Source organism: Triticum dicoccoides, chromosome 3A, assembly GCF_002162155.2.
Source record: "Triticum dicoccoides isolate Atlit2015 ecotype Zavitan chromosome 3A, WEW_v2.0, whole genome shotgun sequence".
Classification (NCBI taxonomy): domain Eukaryota; kingdom Viridiplantae; phylum Streptophyta; class Magnoliopsida; order Poales; family Poaceae; genus Triticum; species Triticum dicoccoides.
In genome coordinates this window covers 541,523,834-541,547,604 of record NC_041384.1, presented here as the reverse complement: position 1 = coordinate 541,547,604, position 23,771 = coordinate 541,523,834, and the positions used below count along the sequence as shown (strand labels likewise).

The window sequence follows — 23,771 nt, the reverse complement described above, 5'->3', positions numbered from 1 at the left end:
CATGTAATTGAGTTAGTTTTGTTAGGGTTTGATCCCTAGTATATATTATGTTCTGAGATTGATGTTGCTATGACTTTGCTATGCTTAATGCTTGTCACTAGGGCCCGAGTGCCATGATTTCAGATATGAACCTATTATGTTTTCATGAATATATGTGAGTTCTTGGTCCTATCTTGCAAGTATATAGTCACCTACTATGTGTTATGATCCGGCAACACCGAAGTAACAATAATCGGGACCACTTCTGGTGATGACCGTAGTTTGAGGAGTTCATGTATTCACCATGTGTTAATGCTTTGGTCCGATACTCTATTAAAAGGGGGCCTTAATATCCCTTAGTTTCCGCTAGGACCCCGCTGCCACGGGAGGGTAGGACAAAAGATGTCATGCAAGTTCTTTTCCATAAGCATGTTTGACTATATTCGGAATACATGCCTACATTACATTGATGAATTGGAGTTGGTTCTGTGTCAGCCTAGGTTATGACTGTTACATGATGAACCGCGTCCGACATAATTCTCCATCACTGATCCATTGCCTATGAGCTTTCCATATATTGTTCTTCGCTTATTTACTTTTCCGTTGCTATTGTTATTATCACTACAAAACACCAAAAATATTACTTTTGCTATCGTTACATTTTGCTACCGTTACCATTACTATCATATTACTTTGCTACTAAACACTTTGCTGCAGATACTAAGTTTCCAGGTGTGGTTGAATTGACAACTCAGCTGCTAATACTTGAGAATATTCTTTGGCTCCCCTTGTGTCGAATCAATAAATTTGGGTTGAATACTCTACCCTCGAAAATTGTTGCGATCCCCTATACTTGTGGGTTATTAAGAATGAAGTCTTTAATCCACACCGCGGGGTTCGTGGTTCCATCGTATGATTATATATTCACGGGTTTGAACCCTTCTGGGAATTCATGATCCATGACCTCATCAGTGAAGCAATGAGGTTGTGCGGCGCCTCTGTATCGGGCCGTATCACGACGTAGCTCTAATGGAGTCCGTCTGCAGTTTTTAGCCCGCGCATGACTAAGTTTGTCACGTCCGAATAGGTGGTCGTCGTCGCGTGTCAAGGCACATCCTCGAGATCCGTAGATTGATCTGGTATGTCCTGCTTTATTGTTCAGGTTTTGCCGGAGGTCATATGTATGGCCGTGGGCTAATTTACCCCTACCTGTGCGATGAGGCGGGGCGGGCTGGTGTTCGGCGTGAGTTGCCATTTTGTCCCGACCACGTGGTGGTCGGTCAGCCGCATTGTACGATGGTGGTATGTATTCCGGCACCTCCTCGTCAAACTGAGGTAGCAATTTGCGCTTTGGTAACTTTTGGTTGGGCGCTTGAGGCCGTATTCTTCGGCTGCTAGGACATCGATCCATTTATCATTGAGCAGATCTTGATCAGCTTGAAGCTGCTGCTTCTTCTTTTTCAGGCTCCTTGTAGTGGCTATTAGCTGACGCTTGAAGCGCTCCTGCTCAAGAGGTTCCTCAGGAACGATGAAATCGTCGGTGCCGAGGCTCACCTCATCCTCGGAGAGCGGAAGATAACTCTCGTCCTCTGAGTCTTCGTTCGTGGCCTATTTACCAAGGCTAACCTGCCCATATTCTCGTTCATCTTGTTCATTAGCTGTTTCAACGGGGTCTTTATTGTCTTCGGCACCTTCTGGAGTGTTATCTTCTTCTGTGCCGGTGTTGCTGTCTTTACTGCGGCGTGACTTAGAGCGGCGCCGCTGACGCTGGCGCTTGGATTGTATTTCGGAAGGTTTATCCTCGGCTGGATCTTCCTTCTCATCGCCGTTGTTCTCCTTTGGTGCATCCACCATGTATACATCATACGAGGAAGTGGTCGTCCAGCGTCCGGTGAACGGCGGGTTCTGGGCCTCTTCTTCTACGGCATTGTCGCCCATACCGTCGATGTCCTCGGAGTCGTAATCAAGTGTGTCGGTTAAATCCTCGACCGTGTCTATGAAGTGGGTGGCGGGTGGCAAGCAAAATTCTCCATCGCCATCCCCTAGTTTGAACCGGATATAGTTCGGTTGTGAGTCCTCCGCCATGGACAGGTTTTTTTAATGAGTTTAGCATGTCGCCGAAAGGTGAGTGCTGGAAGATGTCTGCGGCGCTCAATTCAAAGATCGATGAACGATCAAGTTTGGCGTCCCGCGGGCTCACATGGTTCGGAACTTATGGCCGGAAACGAGTCCGGAGTTCCGGTGGCACAGGTATCATGTGAGATCAAGTCTATGTGCGGCTCCAACACTGTGGAATCTATGGCCTCTGTGGTGGGGTCGATCATCCCGTCCTTGGATGGCGCAGTCTGCTCTGGATCTAGGACTAGAGCGGTTATGGGAGCTGTCTCCTGGATGCAATCCAATGACAGATTTAGGTCATGTCCCTCGGAGTGACCAGGAGTGGTAGCCGCGGTCTCGAGTCCGACGAAGATTAAGTCTCCACGTATGTCCGCAATGTAGTTCAAGCTCCCGAATCTGACCCGATGGCCAGGGGCGTAGCTTTCAATCTACTTCAGATGACCAAACGAATTGGCCCGCAGTGCGAAGCCGTCGAACACAAAGATTTGTCCAGGGAGAAAAGTTTCTCCTTGGACAGCGTCATTATTGACGATTGAAGGGGCCATCAAACCTTTTTGGCGACAGCACAGTGGAACTCTTAATGAAAGCACCAATGTCGGTGTCAAAACCGGTGGATCTCGGGTAGGGGGTTCCGAACTGTGCGTCTAAGGTCAATGATAACAGGAGACAGGGGACACAATGCTTTACCCAGATTCGGGCCCCCTCTATGGAGGTAATACCCTATGTCCTGCTTGATTGATCTTGATGAATATGAGTATTACAAGAGTTGATCTACCACGAGATCGTAATGGCTAAACCCTAGAGGTCTAGCTTGTATGGCTATGATAATGTATGTCCTCCGGACTAAGTCCTTCGGTTTATATAGACACCGGAAGGATCTAGGGTTACACAAGGTCGGTTACAAAGAAATGATCTACATATTTTGTCGCCAAGCTTGCCTTCCACGCCAAGGAGAGTCCCATCCGGACACGGGTGTAGTCTTCGGTCTTCGTATCTTCACAGCCCATTAGTCCGGCCCATGGCTAACAGGCCGGACGCCCGAGTACCCCTTAGTTCAGGACTCCCTCAGTCGGTGTCGGGCGCCGAGTGGACGGACGCTTAGGAGGGCTCGGACTCATCCTCCTTCTGCTCGACCTCATCCATGTAGGGGAGCATCTCTGCCTCCTCCACAGCCTGCTGCGCCTCCATTTTCTGTCGGCGACTGCGTCTGGCCTTTGCAGCCGACTCTGAGCGGAGGGAATCGAGGATGGTCTACTTCTCCGCCTATGGATCCGCGTCGCCAGCGTCCCCACATCCTCCTCCTCCGGCTCATCCTCCTCCGGGTCCACTACATACGGAGGTAGCCCCGCAGCGATCCGCTCTTCGCGCCTTATTCGGATCTGCTCAAGGAGCTCCAGTCGGCGCTCCGGTGTTAGAAATGGGTAGCTCCTCACCCGGCGGCGGGAGGGGGGCATGGCTACTAGATGGATGGGGAATGAAAAGTGGCGGCATCGGCGGATAGGTGAAGGAAAATGTGGAGGATAGGATTTCGGTGCCGACGGTCGACTTTTTTTGAATTTCGGTGCCGACGGTCGACTTAAATAAGCAGAATAGGCACTACGCGGCCCGCCAAGCGGCGACATCGATCTAACGGATGAGACGAGTTTTGGACTGTTGAGTTTTCAAACGATTCCGCGTGGGACCCCTTCGTTAGTCGTACGTAGTGGGCACGCTCTGGCGCTCTATATCCGCTCCATACTTAAGCTGGATATAAGGGATGCTGGTCAATCCGGACGTTTGAGACCCATTTCAGACGCGTGGCTAGGTCGAAATTCGATGACGGTCAGTGACCGGGCGACCTGTGACCAGTCAACGATGCCGGCCCGGACGTTTTAGGCGAAGGGTTTAGGGTGCCGGTTGTAGATGTTCTAACACCAAAATCGGCCTCCGACGCCATCAAACGGTGTAGCCCGTCTCAAAAGCTAGACTAGATAGACTATGAGACAGGCTGACACTCCTCGGCGGTCCGTCAGCAGGAAGCACGCCGCGACCAGTGCCTGCCCCCGCCGAGCAGATTAGAACAGAACGCATTGCATGCTCCACGGGCCACGGCCCACGCGTCCAGCATGCGCAAACACGCGCGGCTCCTTCGCCCATGCGGCGGCCACGCCGTACGCGACCAAACCAAAGGACGCGCGCCGCGCGCCGCGCGACGCGAGCGACACCGGGCCATGCGGACCTGGCGCCACCCCCAGATCGCGTCGCGCCACCAGTGCGCCGTGCGCGGCGCCGGGGCGAAAGCGACGGGAAACGGAAGGCGATAAACTAACCGCTCCTCTCGTCTCGCAGTTCCCGTCCGTCTCATTTCCTCCGCTCTTCAGGATTCCAATCCAAGGAATTATGAATAAACTACTACTCCTTCCGTTACGGATACATATATACTACTGTATTGAACAGGAGTAGTAGGAGGAACTTCGACTTTAGAACACAAGCATGCAGTTTGTGCAGGCAGGTTATACAATGGCAGAGAAACAACGATATTAATATCTAGAAATCCAGAATAAACAGATTATTCAGACTCTGTACACTTAAGTTGGCGGCAAAGCAAGCTAGTTGAGGAATGGCGAGCCTGTCATGGTTTTGAGCCCGAGGGGGCGGTCGTCGCTGCGGCTGCGAGCGGCAGACGCGCGTTCTGGGCGCCCTCCTCCTTCCGGCGGCTCCAGTCGCGCACCGCCAGGTGCAGCTGCTTGGCTGCCATCAGCATCTCCACCGCCTGCCGCGGCGTCAGGATCTCCGTGGCCAGCGCCCTGGCCGTCGACATGCGCAGCTCGTCCGCCTCCTCCAGGAGCCTGGCCAGCCCGGCCGAGTAGCTCTCCATCGCCGCGTCCACCTCGGCGGCGAGTCCTCCTGACGATTCTGCTGCCACGGGCCGTCCGGGAATGTCGTCGCGCTTAGCGCTCCGGTCCTGGCCGGCTAATGCTGCTGCCGCCGCCGCGGCGCGCTCCCGAACGATCGGAAGCAGCGGCCGGTCGGCGATGTTCTCCTGCAGACTCGCCAGACGCTCCGTCAGGTAACCCTCGTCGCGCAGCGTGCAGCGGTGGAGGTCGTTGATCTGCTGCAGCTGCGTGGCCGTGATCCCGACGAGGCCCATACCCTCCGCGAGGCCGCGCCCGCGGCCTCTGACGAACTCCTCGATGTCCTCCTCCAAGCCCTCGCCGGAGATTGAGTAGAGAAGCCGGATGGCCAGAGACGGGCGGCAGCCCCCGAGCCAGAGCACGGAGTTCTCAAACGCCGTGCACCAGGGCGGGGCGACGAAGGCCGCGCCGTTCTCGCGCGCCAAGGCACGCCGGCTGGCGGCGTACTCCTGGTACCCGCGCATGCACCTTTCAACCACGGCCCTCAGCTCTGCGTCCGTGGCGCGCCCGGCGGCGGCATTGGCTGCCGCCTCCGCGAGCTCGCGGAGGCCCGCCTGCTGGCCCGCGATCCACTGCTGGTGGAACGCGACGTAGCGTGCCATGTCCATGGCGATCTGGTCTCTCGCGCGCGACAGGGAGTGACGGGACTGACTTGTGAGTAAGCAAGACTGGCCTACGCCAGTGTGACTCCTCCTATGTACACGCCCTGCTCCTCGGAGCAGTTTTGTCTTCTCCTATGCTCTGAATCTCTAGATTCTTCTAGTATGGTTCTTGTGGTTTGTTTATGTCTTGTACTCCCTCCTTCCAAATTACTCGTTTTGGTTTTAGTTCAAATGGAGAGAATAGTATCAAAAAAACGTTTTACATTTCAGGACGGAGGTGAATCAGGTGTGGTGATGGCTCTCTCTGCATGTCTAGTCAACAATACGTACATATCTAGACGTAATTTGAATTGTATTTAAACCATACTGCCAAGTTATAGAACCAGTTCGATATATTTTTTAAATTCAGACACCAAAGTGAACATAGATGGCGAGTTGAAGCAGCACTAGTATTATTACCTCATTTTATTTTCTTCAAAATTGACGCATTGGTTGCTCCCATCGAGTACATGGAAGGCCGGCCATATTGCATGGTTGTGAAGTGCAAGCCAACCACGTAAAGGCCTCACACATAGGCAAATTGAGGTGGGCTAATTCGTTACCTGGCTAAATAAATACTCCCTCTGTCTCAAAATATAAGAACGTTTTTAACACTACACTAGTGTAAAAAAAATGTTCTTATATTATGAGACGAAGGGAGTATATGCTAGTGAAATTTTTGTAAAAACATGTTTTCTAAAAAGTAATGGATTAGTGGCATGAGAATTATTTGTGACTGGGCAGATATGTATTGTGCCCGGCAAAAACATATTTGCAAGGAGTTTGCCAAAGGCTTTCTCATTCGGAAAAAAACAATTTCAAGTATATTTCCCTTCTTCATTCTATGCTCGGATGATTGCCGCTTGTCTGAATTTCATTGTTGTGGGTCCCGTGTGTGTTCGAATAAGATTGTTTTAGGAAAATAAAATTAAAACAAAAACAAAAATAAAAATTGAAATAAAATCTAAAACAAAATAAAAAATATTAAATTTTCTGTGGAAGAATGAATTTGTACAAAAAGAATGAAACAAAATTACCCTTTCGAAAGAAAGAAAATAAAAAGTTAAAATAATTAAAACAATGAAACCCTTTAAGAAGAAAGAAAAAGCTTTAAAAACTTGCACACAACGGTGCACTGAAATTGCATTGGCATTGGTATTACCATTTTTAAAAGAAAAGAAAATGGAAAACAAAATCTAATCTAATCTAAGAGTAACAAAATTTGCACAAAATATAAATAAAAATTGCGCTTTCGAAAAATATGCAAGAATAAACACATAAAAGTGATTTTTTTGCAAAACAAAAAACTAAGAACGAATGAATTGGTGACATTGGTATTACCCTTAAAGTATAATGAAAATGGAATAAAACTAAAATAATATCAAAATAATGAAGTTTTCTAAAATATAATGAATTACGGGTGTTTGTATTTCCTTTAAGAAGAAAAAAAACTAGCACAACTTGCACTGAAATTGCACTTTTTGTAAGGAAAATGTTTGAAAACAGCGCACCGGCCGCGCTGCGTTGGATACCAACAGATCATGTGGTTGTGCGTTATCCCGAAAGGGGTCAAACCTTATCACTTCGCACATGAACCTCCACCACTCGTTCCCTCGTTCGTATTCTCCCCTCCACGCCATCGTCTTCTCCATAGAGCACACATGAGCCTGATTCCTCTTAGCTGGCGTGCACCAAGTCACTGCAGGCGTCGAAGACGAAGAGGGATATCACCAGGGGTCAGACGCCGGCGCCGGAGACAACATATTGGACCACTGCGATGGGGACGCCATTTTATTGCTGGAACGACCACCGGCGGAGCTGCAACCATGCGCCCGAAATGCTAGAACCAGTCGTCAGAAGAGCTACAACCAAGGGCACCAGCAATGTTGGAACCGGCCATCGCCAGAGCTGCAACCGACCGCGACAGAGCTGCAAACGGCTGTCAAAAATGCTGGAAGCAGCCACTAGAATTGATGGAACTAGCACCAAAAGAGCTACAAAACCCAGCGCCGGCATGATGGAACCTGCTGTCGTCGAAGCTACAACCGGGCGCCAAAATTGCTAGAAACGACCATCGGCCGAGCTGCAACTGGGGAGCAGCATGGCATGACAGGCGGTAGATTTGGTGGAACCTGTCATCATAAAATCTGCAATCGTAGGACGTGGTGCTGTAACCGTGTGCAGTGGTGCAACCAGCGGCAATGGCAGAGATGCAATGGTGCACGGTGGCTCGACAAGTTTTTTGGCTACGACCGGTGGGCCGGTGGTCGGGGATGCTACCATCGGCTACTGGTTTTGCTACAACCGAGCAAAACAAGGTTGCAACGGGTGATCATGGGAGTTGCATGCTAGCGGCGACGACCGACTTCGAACTGCAACCGACGGCGACAAGAGTCGATGCACAGAGATGGGCGAAGTTGCAACCATGGATGACATAATTGCAATCGTTGTAGTCAGTGCTTCGATTGTGGGAGACGAAGCTGCAAGCAGCGGCCGGTTCTTGTCATCAGTTTCATGTAGCATCATCACAACATCACTGTGGGAAGGAGTGGGAGGGAGGAGAGCACCGAACACTGGGCCGATAGGAGCAAACGACCAGTCACCGAGAGGAGGGGCGGTGGAGGAGCGGGGGAAAACAGGAAGGAGAGATGTGAAGTCAAAGGAGAGGAAGATGATGTACCTACAGGGGTGAGATCCAACGGTAAATGATGTAGGCAATCGTGCGGCTGCGGGCCGGCTGGCCCAAATTTGTGCCGGCGGGCTGACGCCTAGTAGTCCTTTTTTGTAATATATAAAGAATAATCATATAATTGTAAATTTTTGGCACATATTATATAGTATTTGTATGTATATTTACACTCATCCAACATCCTAAAAATACCCACAAAACAAAACAAATAACTAATAAAGAAAAGGAAAGTAAAAGTAAAACATAAAAACATAAAACAAAGGAGAAAGAATAAGGCTATTTCGAACTAGAATGGGCTTGAGGGCATTAAAGAATTGATTGGCTCGAATATGGGGTAAGTGAGAAAAAGCCCAAGACAACACACAGACTAACCTAGAAAGAAAAAGGTACACAAATCTTAAAGAAGAATTCAATGGCCCAAAAAATTGACTGGCCCAAAATTAATTTCTAGGCAACTGAAATATAGTAGCTAAAGTGGGAAAGTGTTTTTAGTCGGTGCGGACTTTCATAGGTTTGTGGCTCACAGCTGGCTTGCATCGTCATCCACGCATGGATTTTTGGTGTCTTGTTTATCTGATGTCAAGTTTTTGTTTTGTTTAAAAAAAATGAGTATGTGGTTTAATTTCTTCGGTGTGCATGAAAACTTGTTGTCTGGTCCTACGTGCTTGACATTCTGAATTACTGAGAGCGCAAGATCGCCTCAATTAAAATTACGTAGAAATATGGAGTATTGTTGATGTCGTATAATGCAGGGAGACCGACACATAGTTTTTGAAGCTGTGCAAAAATATGTGACTACTCTTAACTACTATTTGAATTGTGTTGGCTCATAAATTACATAAAAATAATCAAATTCTTTCTTCAAAGTATCTAAATTAGGTTCAACTTTATTGTTTTGATTGTTCTCCATCCAGTGGATATTTTTCATATTGACCTACATATCTAGCATGTACGAGGAACATTCAAATTGGTTTTTCTTTTCATGAATGTTTATGAAATATTGACTGAAAAATTGATGTTTGAATGCACCCTTTAAAAATGTACTTTTGAATGTTACTTGAGAATAATGTTTGGTTCGCCCAAAAAAACTGTGCAAATTGTTGCGAGTCATTTCATATCATCTCAACCAATTCAGACCATCGTACTTATTCCCCACAAAAAAGATCATTATACTCATTTACCTTGCCATATGAGATGGTTGTGCGAGACCGGACCAAGAAATGGGATATAGTGGCTACAATGCAAGGTGCTTCCAGATGAGTGTTTAAATACAGAATACAGTGTCTCCATCACAAGTTTGTAATGTCGCCTAAACATCATTAAGAAAAGTATTGTTCGCCATGTCTTGTTCCTTTTATATCATCTCAATTGACAATATTTCAATCAATGCACTCATTTTACGCTCTTGTGAGATGATTGTACCAAACTGGAGCAAAAAATGGACATGTTGTGTACAATACAAGATGCTTCTAGATAAGCCTTTAAAGAAAGAAATCAGTTACTTCCACCAAAAGTTTGTAACGTTTGCATAAACATCATTATGAAAAAGTGTCGGTATCCCTTTTATTTTCATTTATCATCTCAACCATTGACACTCCAAGCAATGTGCTCATTTAACCCTCCGTATGAGATGGTTGTGCCACATCAGACCAAGAAATTGGATATGCATGTATAATGCAGGAAGCTTCTAGATGGGCGTTTAAAGAGATGAACATTTATTTCCACTAAAAAGTTGTAACGTTTCACTAAAAAAACATTATCATCATTGTCGTTAATGATGGGAGTTACAACTATTGATGTTGTTTGCATAAACCCTATTGGATGGTGGCGGCGTAATTTCAGTCCTGTGCAAACAGATGAGAAATGAAGAAGGTATGTCTCCCATAGAGAGAGTTTCAGTGAGGTGCGAACTTTCATGTGTATGTGGTCATCTATGTGTGCCTTTGTGTTTGGCATTTTATCTGACTCTGCTGTCAATTTATGTTTTGTTTCCCATTTTTTTGGGGAGTATATGGAAACTTGTGGTGTGATACTATGTGCTTGATATTCTGGATGAAAGTAATTGCAAGATCAGCAATAGATTACCATGGAGAACACCTCAGTTACAATCCCGACAAAATCAGGGATACTGCAGACGCAATATGATGAAGGGAGACAAACACGTTTGGAAGCAGTTCAATTACTTGCAAATAAAGACATATTGATGTTTTCTGCAATTTGTTACCACTCTTAACCGCTCTTTAAATAGATCGTGCTTATAAGTTATACCAAAAAATCAAATTACTTTTTCAAAGCATAATCTATATTAGGTTTCAACTTGAGTGTTTGAATTCTTCTCCATCCGGTGGATATTTTGCAGATTTACACACATATCTTGCATGTACAAGGGACATTCAGATAGGATTTTATTTTCTTGCATGTTTATGAAGTATTGAATGGACATGTAAGCATTAAATTGGTGTTTGAATGCACCCATTGAAAAAAATACCTTTGAATGTTGTTTGAGAATAGCATTTCGTTGAACCAAACTTGATTGTGGAACAAACTTATAGCCATTTTCCATTCATTTTACATCATCACAACCCATGACGTTCAGTTCATTGTACTCATTTGCTCGGACGTTGTTAAGATTATTGTACTCATTTACCTCTCCATATGAGATACTCCCTCCATTCACTTATACAAGGCCACTTCATATTTTTATGCCTAGCTTTGACCATTAATTTTACCAACAAATTTTTTAGTTATATGTCACAAAAAGTAAGTCATTAGATGTACATTTCAAAGAACTTACTAATGATATACTCTTGATGATATAGATTCCATATTTTTTTGACCAAAATTACAAGTCAAAGTTTGACATGAAAAACGAAGTGGCCTTGTATAAGGGAATGGAGGGAGTAGTTGTGCAAGGTGCTTCTAGATGAGTGTTTAAATTCAGAATAAATTGTCTCCATTGAAATAAAAATACGAGCATTTAAAGAGATAACATATTTATTTCAACCAAAATTTGTAGCATTTCCCTAAACATCATTAAAAGATTTGTTATTAAACATGTTCATTTCCTTTTATATCATTTCAACTGATGACACTCCAGTCAAAGTACTCACTGGCCCCTGTATGAGATGGTTGTGTGGACCAAGAAAATGGATAACATGTGTACAATGCAAAATGCTTCTTGATGACTCTTTAAAGGGAGAAAACATTTATAGTTGAACCAAAATTTTGCACAGTTTGCCAAAACATCATTATTATCATTGTCTCGCGTTTGTTGTGTATCATCTCAACTAAAGGTGTTCCAGTCGATGTACTCATTTACCCTTCCATATGGGATATTTGTGTCAGAAGAGACCAAGAACTTGGATGTCATGTGCACAATGCAATAGATGAGCTTTTAGAGAGAGAAAACATTTGTTTCCATCTGAAGTCTGTAACAGACACCTAACCATCATTATGACTATTATTATTTCGAAAGTCCACTTCTGCTGCCAAGCTCAAAAGTGCTTGGGTTGAATAGTAAAATTCAGAAAAAATTAAAGGAAATTAAAAAATTATTTTTTTGCAGCAGCTTTGACAAATGTTTTGAGTGCTTAAATTTTTTAATCATGAAATTACATTCGTGGAAGTCATGGCAAAAAAAATCAGCGCTACAAAATGCTTTTGAAATGGCATTTTTGGAGGGTCATTTTTTCATGAATGTCATTTCATGATAGAATTTTATAAAACACAAAACATTTGTCAAAGTTTGCCACAAAAAATCATATTTTTATGTGTTTACCTTTTTATTTTACCCTTCTTCAGGGAGCATTTAAGTTCGGGATCAGATAGTCCGCATCCTTGTTGTTTGCCTTTTCATGTTTCTTTCATGTCATATCAACTAAAGATGTAATAATCAATGCACTCACTTACCCTTCCATATGAGATGGTTGTGCCACATATGGGAAGCTGGATATGACACGCAATGCAAGATACTTCTACATGAACATCTAAAAGGCAAAAACTTTTGTTGCCACCAAAACTTTATGTTCACATAGTTTTCATTAGAGCCATTGTATTTACCCATTTATTTTCCTTTTATATCATTTCAACCAAAGCACACTACAATAAGTGAAGTCGTTAAACCCATTTGGATGCGATGATTGTACCAGACTGGGACAAGAAGTTGGATACAATGTGTACAATTCAAGATGTTTCTTAAGCATCTAAAGAGAGAAAACTATCGTTTTCACAAATACCAATGTTTCTCACTATGGCCCCATTGTCATTAGCCATTTTATGTTATGTTTATATCATCTCAATAAAATGTGCTAATGAATGTGTACTCATTAACACTTCCATTGGAGATGCTGACTTTGTTGGGTTTCGTAGTAATTTCAAAAAAATTCCTACGCACACGCAAGATCATGTGATGCATAGCAACGAGGGGAGAGTATTGTCTACGTACCCAACGCAGACCGACTGCGGAAGCGATGACACGACGTAGAGGAAGTAGTCGTGCGTCTTCTCGATCCAACCGATCAAGTACCGAAACTACGGCACCTCCGAGTTCGAGCACACGTTCAGCTCGATGACGATCCCCGGACTCCGATCCAGCAAAGTGTCGGGGAAGAGTTCCGTCAGCACGACGGCGTGGTGACGATCTTGATGAACTACAGCAGCAAGGCTTCGCCTAAACTCCGCTACAGTATTATCGAGGAATATGGTGGCTGGGGGCGCCGCACACGGCTAAGGAATAGATCACGTGGATCAACTTCTTGTACCTTTGGTGCTAGCCCTGCCCCTCTATTTATATGTTGAGCCCCGGGGTCGAAACTTGGAGCAAAAGCCTCCTGAAAGTCGGTTTTGCCCGAAAGGCAAGAGTCCCACTCGGACTCCAGGACCAAACGCCACAATCCTTGGCGTCTGGCCCAGACGCCATGGGCCTCGGCGTCTGGCCCAGGGCCAGACGCCAGGGTCTCCGGCGTTTGGCCCCCTGGCCTCCGCAAAACTCCTTTTGCACCGACCTAAAGCCTCATGGGCTTGACCCCTTGGCCTAACCATATCATCCAATATATGAATCTTTACGTCTCGACCATTTCGAGACTCCTCGTCATGTCCCCGATCTCATCCGGGACTCCGAACTCCTTCGGTACATCAAAACATGTAAACTCATAATATAACTGTCATCGTAACCTTAAGCGTGCGGACCCTATGGGTTCGAGAACAATGTAGACATGACCGAGACACGTCTCCGGTCAATAACCAATAGCGGGACCTGGATGCCCATATTGGCTCCTACATATTCTACGAAGATCTTTATCGGTCAGACCGCATAACAACATACGTTGTTCCCTTTGTCATCGGTATGTTACTTGCCCGAGATTCGATCGTCGGTATCCAATACCTAGTTCAATCTCGTTACCGGCAAGTCTCTTTACTCGCTCCGTAATACATCATCTCACAACTAACATATTAGTTGTAATGCTTGCAAGGCTTATGTGATGTGTATTACCGAGAGGGCCCAGAGATACCTCTCCGACAATCGGAGTGACAAATCCTAATCTCGAAATACGCCAACCCAACATCGACCATTGGAGACACCTGTAGTACTCCTTTATAATCACCCAGTTACGTTGTGACGTTTGGTAGTACCCAAAGTGTTCCTCCGGTAAACGGGAGTTGCATAATCTCATAGTCATAGGAACATGTATAAGTCATGAAGAAAGCAATAGCAACATACTAAACGATCGGGTGCTAAGCTAATGGAATGGGTCATGTCAATCAGATCATTCTACTAATGATGTGACCTCGTTAATCAAATAACAACTCATTGTTCATGGTTAGGAAACATAACCATCTTTGATTAACGAGCTAGTCAAGTAGAGGCATACTAGTGACACTTTGTTTGTCTAGTATTCACACATGTATTATGTTTCCGGTAAATACAATTCTAGCATGAATAATAAACATTTGTCATGATTATAAGGAAATAAATAATAACTTTATTATTGCCTCTAGGGCATATTTCCTTCAGTCTCCCACTTGCACTAGAGTCAATAATCTAGTTCACATCGTCATGTGATTTAACACCAATATTCATATCTGTATATGATTAACACCCATAGTTCACATCATCATGTGACCAACACCCAAAGGGTTTACTAGAGTCAATAATCTAGTTCACATCGCTATGTGATTAACATCCAAAGAGTACTAAGGTGTGATCATGTTTTGCTCGTGAGAGAAGCTTAGTCAACGGGTCTGTCACATTCAGAGCCGTATGTATTTTGCAAATATTCTATGTCTACAATGCTCTGTACGGAGCTACTCTAGCTAATCGCTCCCACTTTCAATATGTATCCAGATTGAGTCTTAGAGTCATCTGGATTAGTGTAAAAGTTTGCACTGATGTAACTTTTACAACAAACTCTTTTATCACCTCCATAATCGAGAAACATCTCCTTAGTCCTTACTAAGGATATTCTTGACCAATGTCCAGTGATCTACTCCTAGATCACTATTGTACTCCCTTGCCAAATACAGAGAAAGGTATACAATAGGTCTGGTACAAAGCATAGCATACTTTATAGAACCTATGACTGAGGCATAGGGAATGACTTTTCATTCTCTTTCTATTTTCTGCTGTGGTCGGGATTTGAGTCTTACTCAATTTCATACCTTTGCAACACAGGCAAGAACTCTTTCTTTAACTGTTCCATTTTGAACTATTTCAAAATCTTGCCAAGGTATGTACTCATTGAAAATCTTATCAAGCGTCTTGATCTATCTCAATAGATCTTGATGCTCAATATATAAGTAGCTTTTTACTGAGGTCTTTTCTTTTTAAAGAACTCCTTTAAAACACTCCTTTATGCTTTGCAGAAAAAATTCTACACCATTTCTGATCAACAATATGTCACTCACATATACTAATCAGAAAGGTTGTAGTGCTCCCACTCACTTTATTGTAAATACAGGCTTCATCGTAAGTCCATATAAAACTATATGCTTTGATCAACTTATCAAAGCGTATATTCCAACTCCGAGATGCTTGCACCAGTCCATAGATGGATCGCTGGAGCTTGCACATTTTGTTAGCACCTTTAGGATTGACAAAACCTTCTGGTTGCATCATATACAACTCTTCTTTAATAAATCCATTAAGGAATGCAGTTTTGACATCCATTTGCCAGATTTCATAAAATGTGGCAATTGCTAACATGATTCAGATAGACTTAAGCATCGATACGAGTGAGAAAACCTCATCGTATTCAACACCTTGAACTTGTTGAAAAACTTTTGCAACAAGTCGAGCTTGGTAGATAGTAACACTACTATCAGTGTCCGTCTTCCTCTTGAAGATCCATTTATTTAACATGGCTTTGCTGATCATCGAGCAAGTCAATCAAAGTCCATACTTTGTTGTCATACATGGATCATATCTCAGATTTTATGGCCTCAAGCCATCTCGCGGAATCTGGGCTCATCATCGCTTCCTCATAGTTCGTAGGTTCATCATGGTCTAGTAACATGACTTCCAGAACATGATTACTACACCACTCTGGTGCAGATCTTACTCTGGAAGACCTACGAGGTTCTATAGTAACCTGATCTGAAGTTTTATGATCAATATCATTAGCTTCCTCACTAATTGGTATATTTGTCACAGGAACTGATTTCTGTGATGAACTACTTTCCAATAAGGGAGCAGGTACAGTTACCTCATCAAGTTCTACTTTCCTCCCACTCACTTCTTTCGAGAGAAACTCCTTCTCCAGAAAGGATCCATTTTTAGCAACGAATATCTTGCCTCCTGATCTGTGATAGAAGGTGTACCCAACAATTTCCTTTGGGTATTCTATGAAGACGCACTTCTCCGATTTGGGTTCGAGCTTATCAGGATGAAACTTTTCCACATAAGCATCGCAACCCCAAACTTTAAGAAACGACAACTTGGGTTTCTTGCTAAACCACAGTTCATATAGTGTCGTCTCAACGGATTTAGATGGTGCCTTTTTAACGTGAATGCAGCTGTCTCTAATGCATAACCCCAAAACGACAATGGTAAATCAATAAGAGACATCATAGATCGCACCATATCCAATAAAGCGCGGTTACGACGTTCGGACACACCATAACATTGTGGTGTTCCAGGTGGCGTGAGCTATGAAACTATTCCACATTGTTTTAATTGAAGACCAAACTCGTAACTCAAATATTCGTCTCCGTGATCAGATCGCAGAAACTTTATTTTTCTTGTTATGATGATTTTTCCACTTCACTCTGAAATTCTTTGAACCTTTCAATTATTTCAGACTTATGTTTCATCAAGTAGATATCCCCATATCTGCTCAAATCATCTTGTGAAGGTCAGAAAATAATGATACCTGCTGTAAGCCTTTCATCGGACCACATACATCGGTATGTATGATTTCCAACAAATCTGTTGCTTGCTTCATTGTTCCGGAGAACGGCGTTTTAGTCATCTTGCCCATAAGGCATGGTTCGCAAGCATCAAGTGATTCATAATCAAGTGATTCCAAAATCCCATCAGCATGGAGTTTCTTCATGCGCTTTACACCAATATGACCTAAATGGCAGTGCCATAAATAAGTTGCACTATCATTATTAACTTTACATCTTTTGGTTTCAATATTATGAATATGTGTATCACTAAGATCGAGATCCAATGAACTATTTTCATTGGGTGTGTAACCATATAAAGTTTTATTCATGTAAACAGAACAACAATTTATTCTTTTACTTAAATGAATAACCGTATTACAATAAACATGATCAAATCATATTCATGCTCAACGCAAACACCAAATAACACTTATTTAGTTTCAACACTAATCCCGAAATTATAGGGAGTGTGCGATGATGATCATATCAATCTTGGAACCACTTCCAACACACATCGTCACTTCACCCTTAACTAGTCTCTGTTTATTCTGCAACTCCCGTTTCGAGTTACTAATCTTAGCAACTGAACTAGTATCAAATACTTAGGATTTGCTATAAACACTAGTAAAGTACACATCAATAACATGTATATCAAATATACTTATGTTCACTTTGCCATCCTTCTTATCCGCCAATCACTTGGGGTGATTCCGTTTCCGGTGACCAGTCCCTTTGCAGTAGAAGCACTTAGTCTCAGGCTTAGGACCAGACTTGGGCTTCTTCACTTGAGCAGCAACTTGCTTGCCGTTCTTCTTGAAGTTCCCCTTATTCCCTTTGCCCTTTTCTTGAAACTAGTGGTCTTATCAACCATCAACACTTGATGTTTTTCTTGATTTCTACCTTCATTGATTTCATCATCACGAAGAGCTTGGGAGTTGTTTCTGTTATCCCTTGCATATTATAGTTCATCACGAAGTTCTACTAACTTGGTGATGGTGACTAGAGAATTCTGTCAATCACTATCTTATCTGGAAGATTAACTCCCACTTGATTCAAGCGATTGTAGTACCCAGACAACCTGAGCACATGCTCACTAGTTGAGCGATTCTCCTCCATCTTTTAGCTATAGAACTTGTTGGAGACTTTATATCTCACAACTCGGGTATTTGCTTGAAATATTAACTTCAACTCCTGGAACATCTCATATGGTCCATGACGTTCAAAACGTCTTTGAAGTCCCGATTCTAAGCCGTTAAGCATGGTGCACTTAAACTATCAAGTAGTCATCATATTGAGCTAGATAAATGTTCATAACGTTTGCATCTGCTCCTGCAATAGGTCTGTCACCTAGCGGTGCATCAAGGACATAATTCTTCTGTGCAGCAATGAGGATAATCCTCAGATCACGGATCCAATCCGCATCATTGCTACTAACATCTTTCAACACAATTTTCTCTAGGAACATATCAAAATAAACACACGGAAGCAACAACGCGAGCTATTGATCTATAATTTGCAAAATACTACCAGGACTAAGTTCATGATAAATTTAAGTTCAATTAATCATATTACTTAAGAACTCCCACTTAGACAGACATCCCTCTAATCCTCTAAGTGATCACGTGATCCAAATCAACTAAACCATGTCCGATCATCACGTGAGATGGAGTAGTTTCAATGGTGAACATCACTATGTTGATCATATCTACTATATGATTCACGCTCGACCTTTCGGTCTCCGTGTTCCGAGGCCATATCTGTATATGCTAGGCTCGTCAAGTATAACCTGAGTATTCCGCGTGTGCAACTGTTTTGCACCCGTTGTATTTGAACATAGAGCCTATCACACCCGATCATCACGTGGTGTCTCAGCACGAAGAACTTTCGCAACGGTGCATACTCAGGGAGAACACTTCTTGATAATTTAGTGAGAGATCATCTTATAATGCTACCGTCAATCAAAGCAAGATAAGATGCATAAAAAGATAAACATCACATGCAATCAATATAAGTGATATGATATGGCCATCATCATCTTGTGCTTGTGATCTCCATCTCCGAAGCACCGTCATGATCACCATCGTCACCGGCGCGACACCTTGATCTCCATCGTAGCATCGTTGTCATCTCGCCAATCTTATGCTTCCACGACTATCACTACCGTTTAGTAATAAAGTAAAGCATTACATCGCGATTGCATTGCATACAATAAAGCGACAACCATATGGCTCCTGCCAGTTGCCGATAACTTGGTTACAAAACATGATCATCTCATACAATAAAATTCAGCATCATGCCTTGACCATATCACATCACAACATGCCCTGCAAAAACAAGTTAGATGTCCTCTACTTTGTTGTTGCGTCTTCTCGATCCAACCGATCAAGTACCGAAACTACGGCACCTCCGAGTTCGAGCACACGTTCAGCTCGATGACGATCCCCGGACTCCGATCCAGCAAAGTGTCGGGGAAGAGTTCCGTCAGCACGACGGCGTGGTGACGATCTTGATGAACTACAGCAGCAGGGCTTCGCCTAAACTCCGCTACAGTATTATCGAGGAATATGGTGGCTGGGGGCGCCGCACACGGCTAAGGAATAGATCACGTGGATCAACTTCTTGTACCTTTGGTGCTAGCCCTGCCCCTCTATTTATATGTTGAGCCCCGGGGTCGAAACTTGGAGCAAAAGCCTCCTGAAAGTCGGTTTTGCCCGAAAGGCAAGAGTCCCACTCGGACTCCAGGACCAAACACCACAATCCTTGGCGTCTGGCCCAGACGCCATGGGCCTCGGCGTCTGGCCCAGGGCCAGACGCCAGGGTCTCCGGCGTTTGGCCCCCTGGCCTCCACAAAACTCCTTTTGCACCGACCTAAAGCCTCATGGGCTTGACCCCTTGGCCTAACCATATCATCCAATATATGAATCTTTACGTCTCGACCATTTCGAGACTCCTCGTCATGTCCCCGATCTCATCCGGGACTCCGAACTCCTTCGGTACATCAAAACATGTAAACTCATAATATAACTGTCATCGTAACCTCAAGCGTGCGGACCCTACGGGTTCGAGAACAATGTAGACATGACCGAGACACGTCTCCGGTCAATAACCAATAGCGGGACCTGGATGCCCATATTGGCTTCTACATATTCTACGAAGATCTTTATCGGTCAGACCGCATAACAACATACGTTGTTCCCTTTGCATCGGTATGTTACTTGCCCGAGATTCGATCGTCGGTATCCAATACCTAGTTCAATCTCGTTACCGGCAAGTCTCTTTACTCGTTCCGTAATACATCATCTCACAACTAACATATTAGTTGTAATGCTTGCAAGGCTTATGTGATGTGTATTACCGAGAGGGCCCAGAGATACCTCTCCGACAATCGGAGTGACAAATCCTAATCTCGAAATACGCCAACCCAACATCGACCATTGGAGACACCTGTAGTACTCCTTTATAATCACCCAGTTACGTTGTGACGTTTGGTAGTACCCAAAGTGTTCCTCCGGTAAACGGGAGTTGCATAATCTCATAGTCATAGGAACATGTATAAGTCATGAAGAAAGCAATAGCAACATACTAAACGATCGGGTGCTAAGCTAATGGAATGGGTCATGTCAATCAGATCATTCTACTAATGATGTGACCTTGTTAATCAAATAACAACTCATTGTTCATGGTTAGGAAACATAACCATCTTTGATTAACGAGCTAGTCAAGTAGAGGCATACTAGTGACACTTTGTTTGTCTATGTATTCACACATGTATTATGTTTCCGGTAAATACAATTCTAGCATGAATAATAAACATTTATCATGATTATAAGGAAATAAATAATAACTTTATTATTGCCTCTAGGGCATATTTCCTTCAGACTTATCATGGATATAATCCTGACAATGCATATAGGGGTGTTTACGAAGTAGTGTAATGGCTATAAATGATGCAAATGAGAGTACACACAAGGAATTATGCAGGTTTAGACTCTTAGCGGTGGAGGTAGTATCACACTTTCTGTTGATTTTTCTCTCTCATGCGTATATGATAGATTAAGTTATTGCGGACGCAATAGTAGATGTTATCTCCGCTATTTGAAACTATGATTGCAAGTGAAGCTAACCCTCAGCCAGGTGCCCTTGATATGGCTTATATAGAGCGCAACATGACCAGTAGCCAAATAGGCCGATATGATTGTAAGTATAGTAGGCCATTAATTCTCAGCTATTTCTAGACATTACAAGGTGGTAACGGCTGTAATAAATCTATACTGAAGACGCCAAGTAACGCATGCCTTCAATGTGTAATGGAGCTCGTGTGAAATGCATCCATCAATGTGTCTAGCCCGCCTTTTGCTGGACCATACCAATTGGATATTCTTCCACGACTGGTACCCCACTCCGAATGAGTCGTCACCCCCATATTGTTGTTTTATCTTGACCTTAGCATCAATAGGCCTGGGCTTTACCTGGGTCGTATGTAGTTGTGGGCCTATTCGGTGGGGGATTCCTTCGCCATGATCATTTTATAATTCTAATATAACATGTAAAGAACAATATGCTTCTAGATGACAGTGTAAGCGAGGAATTACTTTACTTCTACCAAAAGTTTCTACCGTTTACCTCAAAATCATTTTGACCATTTTTTCTACCTCTTTTATATTTCTCATATATCACCACAATCGAAGATGCTGGAATGAATATAACCATTTATCAATGCATATGAGATGATTGTGTCAAAACATATTCAAAACAAGGATATGTCATGTACAATGCAAGGTGCTTCTAAGTTGACAATATGTCCATTATTTGAACCCTAGCATAATATGGTGAAAGTGTCAAATTTTATATAGTGTAGACCAAGGGATGCACCTATACAATGTTTCATCAAGAGAAATAAGATAAACACTGGCATAATATGGTGAAAGTTTCCAATTTTATATAGTCTAGACCAAGGGATGCACCTATACAATGTTTCATTGAGAGAAAGAAGAAGAAATCTACTACCTATATCTCGGGGGTTCAATAGAAGGTTAGTGTGCATGCAATTATCTTCTTATGTACTCAATAGAAGGTTGACTGGGGCTATCTTTGAAGATTGTACCGTCTTATGCACATATTTAAATCATGTTAGTTTTATCCATAGGAGGCCAATATGGCGGCTGGTGTATTATCTAGTAGATCAGAAGCTTTGAGGACTATTGTTTGGCAATTTGAGCCTTCATATTTCCTAATTGACGTACTAGCAAATGATGTATCCATTTTCCCGCATGAATATAAACCGCCATGATGGTATTCCATCAAAAAATAGAAGCAGAACACAACATTACAAACTTTAATTTCCCCGTTTTCATGTTCTATGTGTGACGTGTGATGCTGCAATGTTTGAGTTTAAAAAACTTTCAACCATTCTATAAAGACCTTTTTTAGTTCCATCTAACAAGTCACTTCATTGTTTAGTTTAATATTTGTAGATCAAAACTGAATTCTAGCAAGGGAGAAACAGATACTTTGCTCAACATATCTTTTTGGTGTTACAGAATGTTGTGCTGATGAGATTAGATCCTACTTTTTAGGTTCTTAGACCTTCCTTCCTATTGATATCATGACCTGCAAATTAGCTATAGAGATTATATAAATATGGTTTCTAAAGAGTAGTTAGTAGAAATTCCCAAATGATTGCACACATGTAACTTTGTAATTATGTGCACACTTTCGTGGTCATTTTGTATATGGGTTGCTTTGTTGCCTAATAGTACTACTCTATTGGGGGCTCAAAGATTCAGGCGTGGATTTCACATGGAATATATGGTCAGTTCATCACCATTGGCTTTGATAATCTATCCAGGAGAAATAGTTCCTATCTAGGAATGCTAAAGTGAGCTTTAAATTCTAATAGTCCACTAAATTTTAGTTTTGACTAGCAAAAGGGCCCGTGCGTTGCAATAGGAGAAAAAAATATCATAATCTCTAATGTAATTATGTAACACTTTTTAATTAAATTTTTGCAAACGTCAGAAATAAAGTTGCATTGAGTCTTTCTTTTTGGACTATGGAATTTGGACGTATCGTAGCAATGTTTGTCATGACCCATTTCAGCTCTCCGATGAAAGAGTCTTTCAATCATTTTTATTTTTGTTGCTCAGAAAAACATGAATATATATATTTAATTTGAGAAGGTGTTTTATCTAATTTTTGAGAATATTTTTAAAATGGAATCATTTTTGGTGGTGACTAACATTTTTTTGGAATATTATGTTTCATTTGTAATAGCTTTTTTGAGAGCATCAAACTATGATGCACCCTAAACATAATTTTAAAAATGATTAACATGCAAGATAATAGCATATTTAAAATCTACATATTTTTTCGAGAAATTTTCATATATAACATGTTAGATTTGAAGTTAGGATTTGACAGATATCAGTATTTTTAAAATATTTGAATTTGAAAAAATAAATTAAACAAAGGGAAAAAAGAAGGCCGGGTCGAGCAGCGGTTACGTGGTGCAACCAAAAGAAAAGAAAGAAAAAATAAGGGGGAGAAGGGATCGAACCCGTGGTGCATGTTGGGGAACGTAGTAATTTCAAAAAAAAATCCTACGCACACGCAAGATCATGGTGATGCATAGCAACGAGAGGGGAGAGTATGATCTACGTACCCTTGTAGATCGACAATGGAAGCGTTTGGTTGATGTAGTCGTACGTCTCCACGGCCCGACCGATCAAGCACCGAAACTACGGCACCTCCGAGTTCTAGCACACGTTCAGCTCGATGACGATCCCCGGACTCCAATCTAGCAAAGTGTCGGGGAAGAGTTCCGTCAGCACAACGGTGCGGTGACGATCTTGATGTACTACCGTCGCAGGGCTTCGCCTAAGCACTGCTACAATTTTATCGAGGACTATGGTGGAAGGGGTACCGCACACGACTAAGAATATGATCACGTGGATCAACTTGTGTCTCTAGGGGTTGCCCCTGCCTCCGTATATAAAGGTTCAAGGGAGGGGGGCCGGCCGGCCAGGAGAGGCGCGCCAGGAGGAGTCCTACTCCCTTTAGGAGTAG

General features: G+C 43.1%; 1 protein-coding gene across 1 annotated transcript; it reads right to left on the bottom strand.

Annotated features, from left to right (window-relative positions):
• Window positions 1-4,604: 4,604 nt before the first annotated feature.
• On the bottom strand, window positions 4,605-5,599 carry LOC119272056 (protein DOG1-like 3). Its single transcript, XM_037553650.1, has one exon. The coding sequence runs from the start codon at window positions 5,597-5,599 to the stop codon at window positions 4,709-4,711; it is 891 nt and encodes a 296-aa protein (XP_037409547.1). The 3' UTR covers window positions 4,605-4,708.
• Window positions 5,600-23,771: the final 18,172 nt, after the last annotated feature.

Excerpts from the sequence above, each read along its gene's own strand:
- LOC119272056 (XM_037553650.1), bottom strand. The coding sequence starts at position 5,599 with ATGGACATGGCACGCTACGTCGCGTTCCACCAGCAGTGGATCGCGGGC.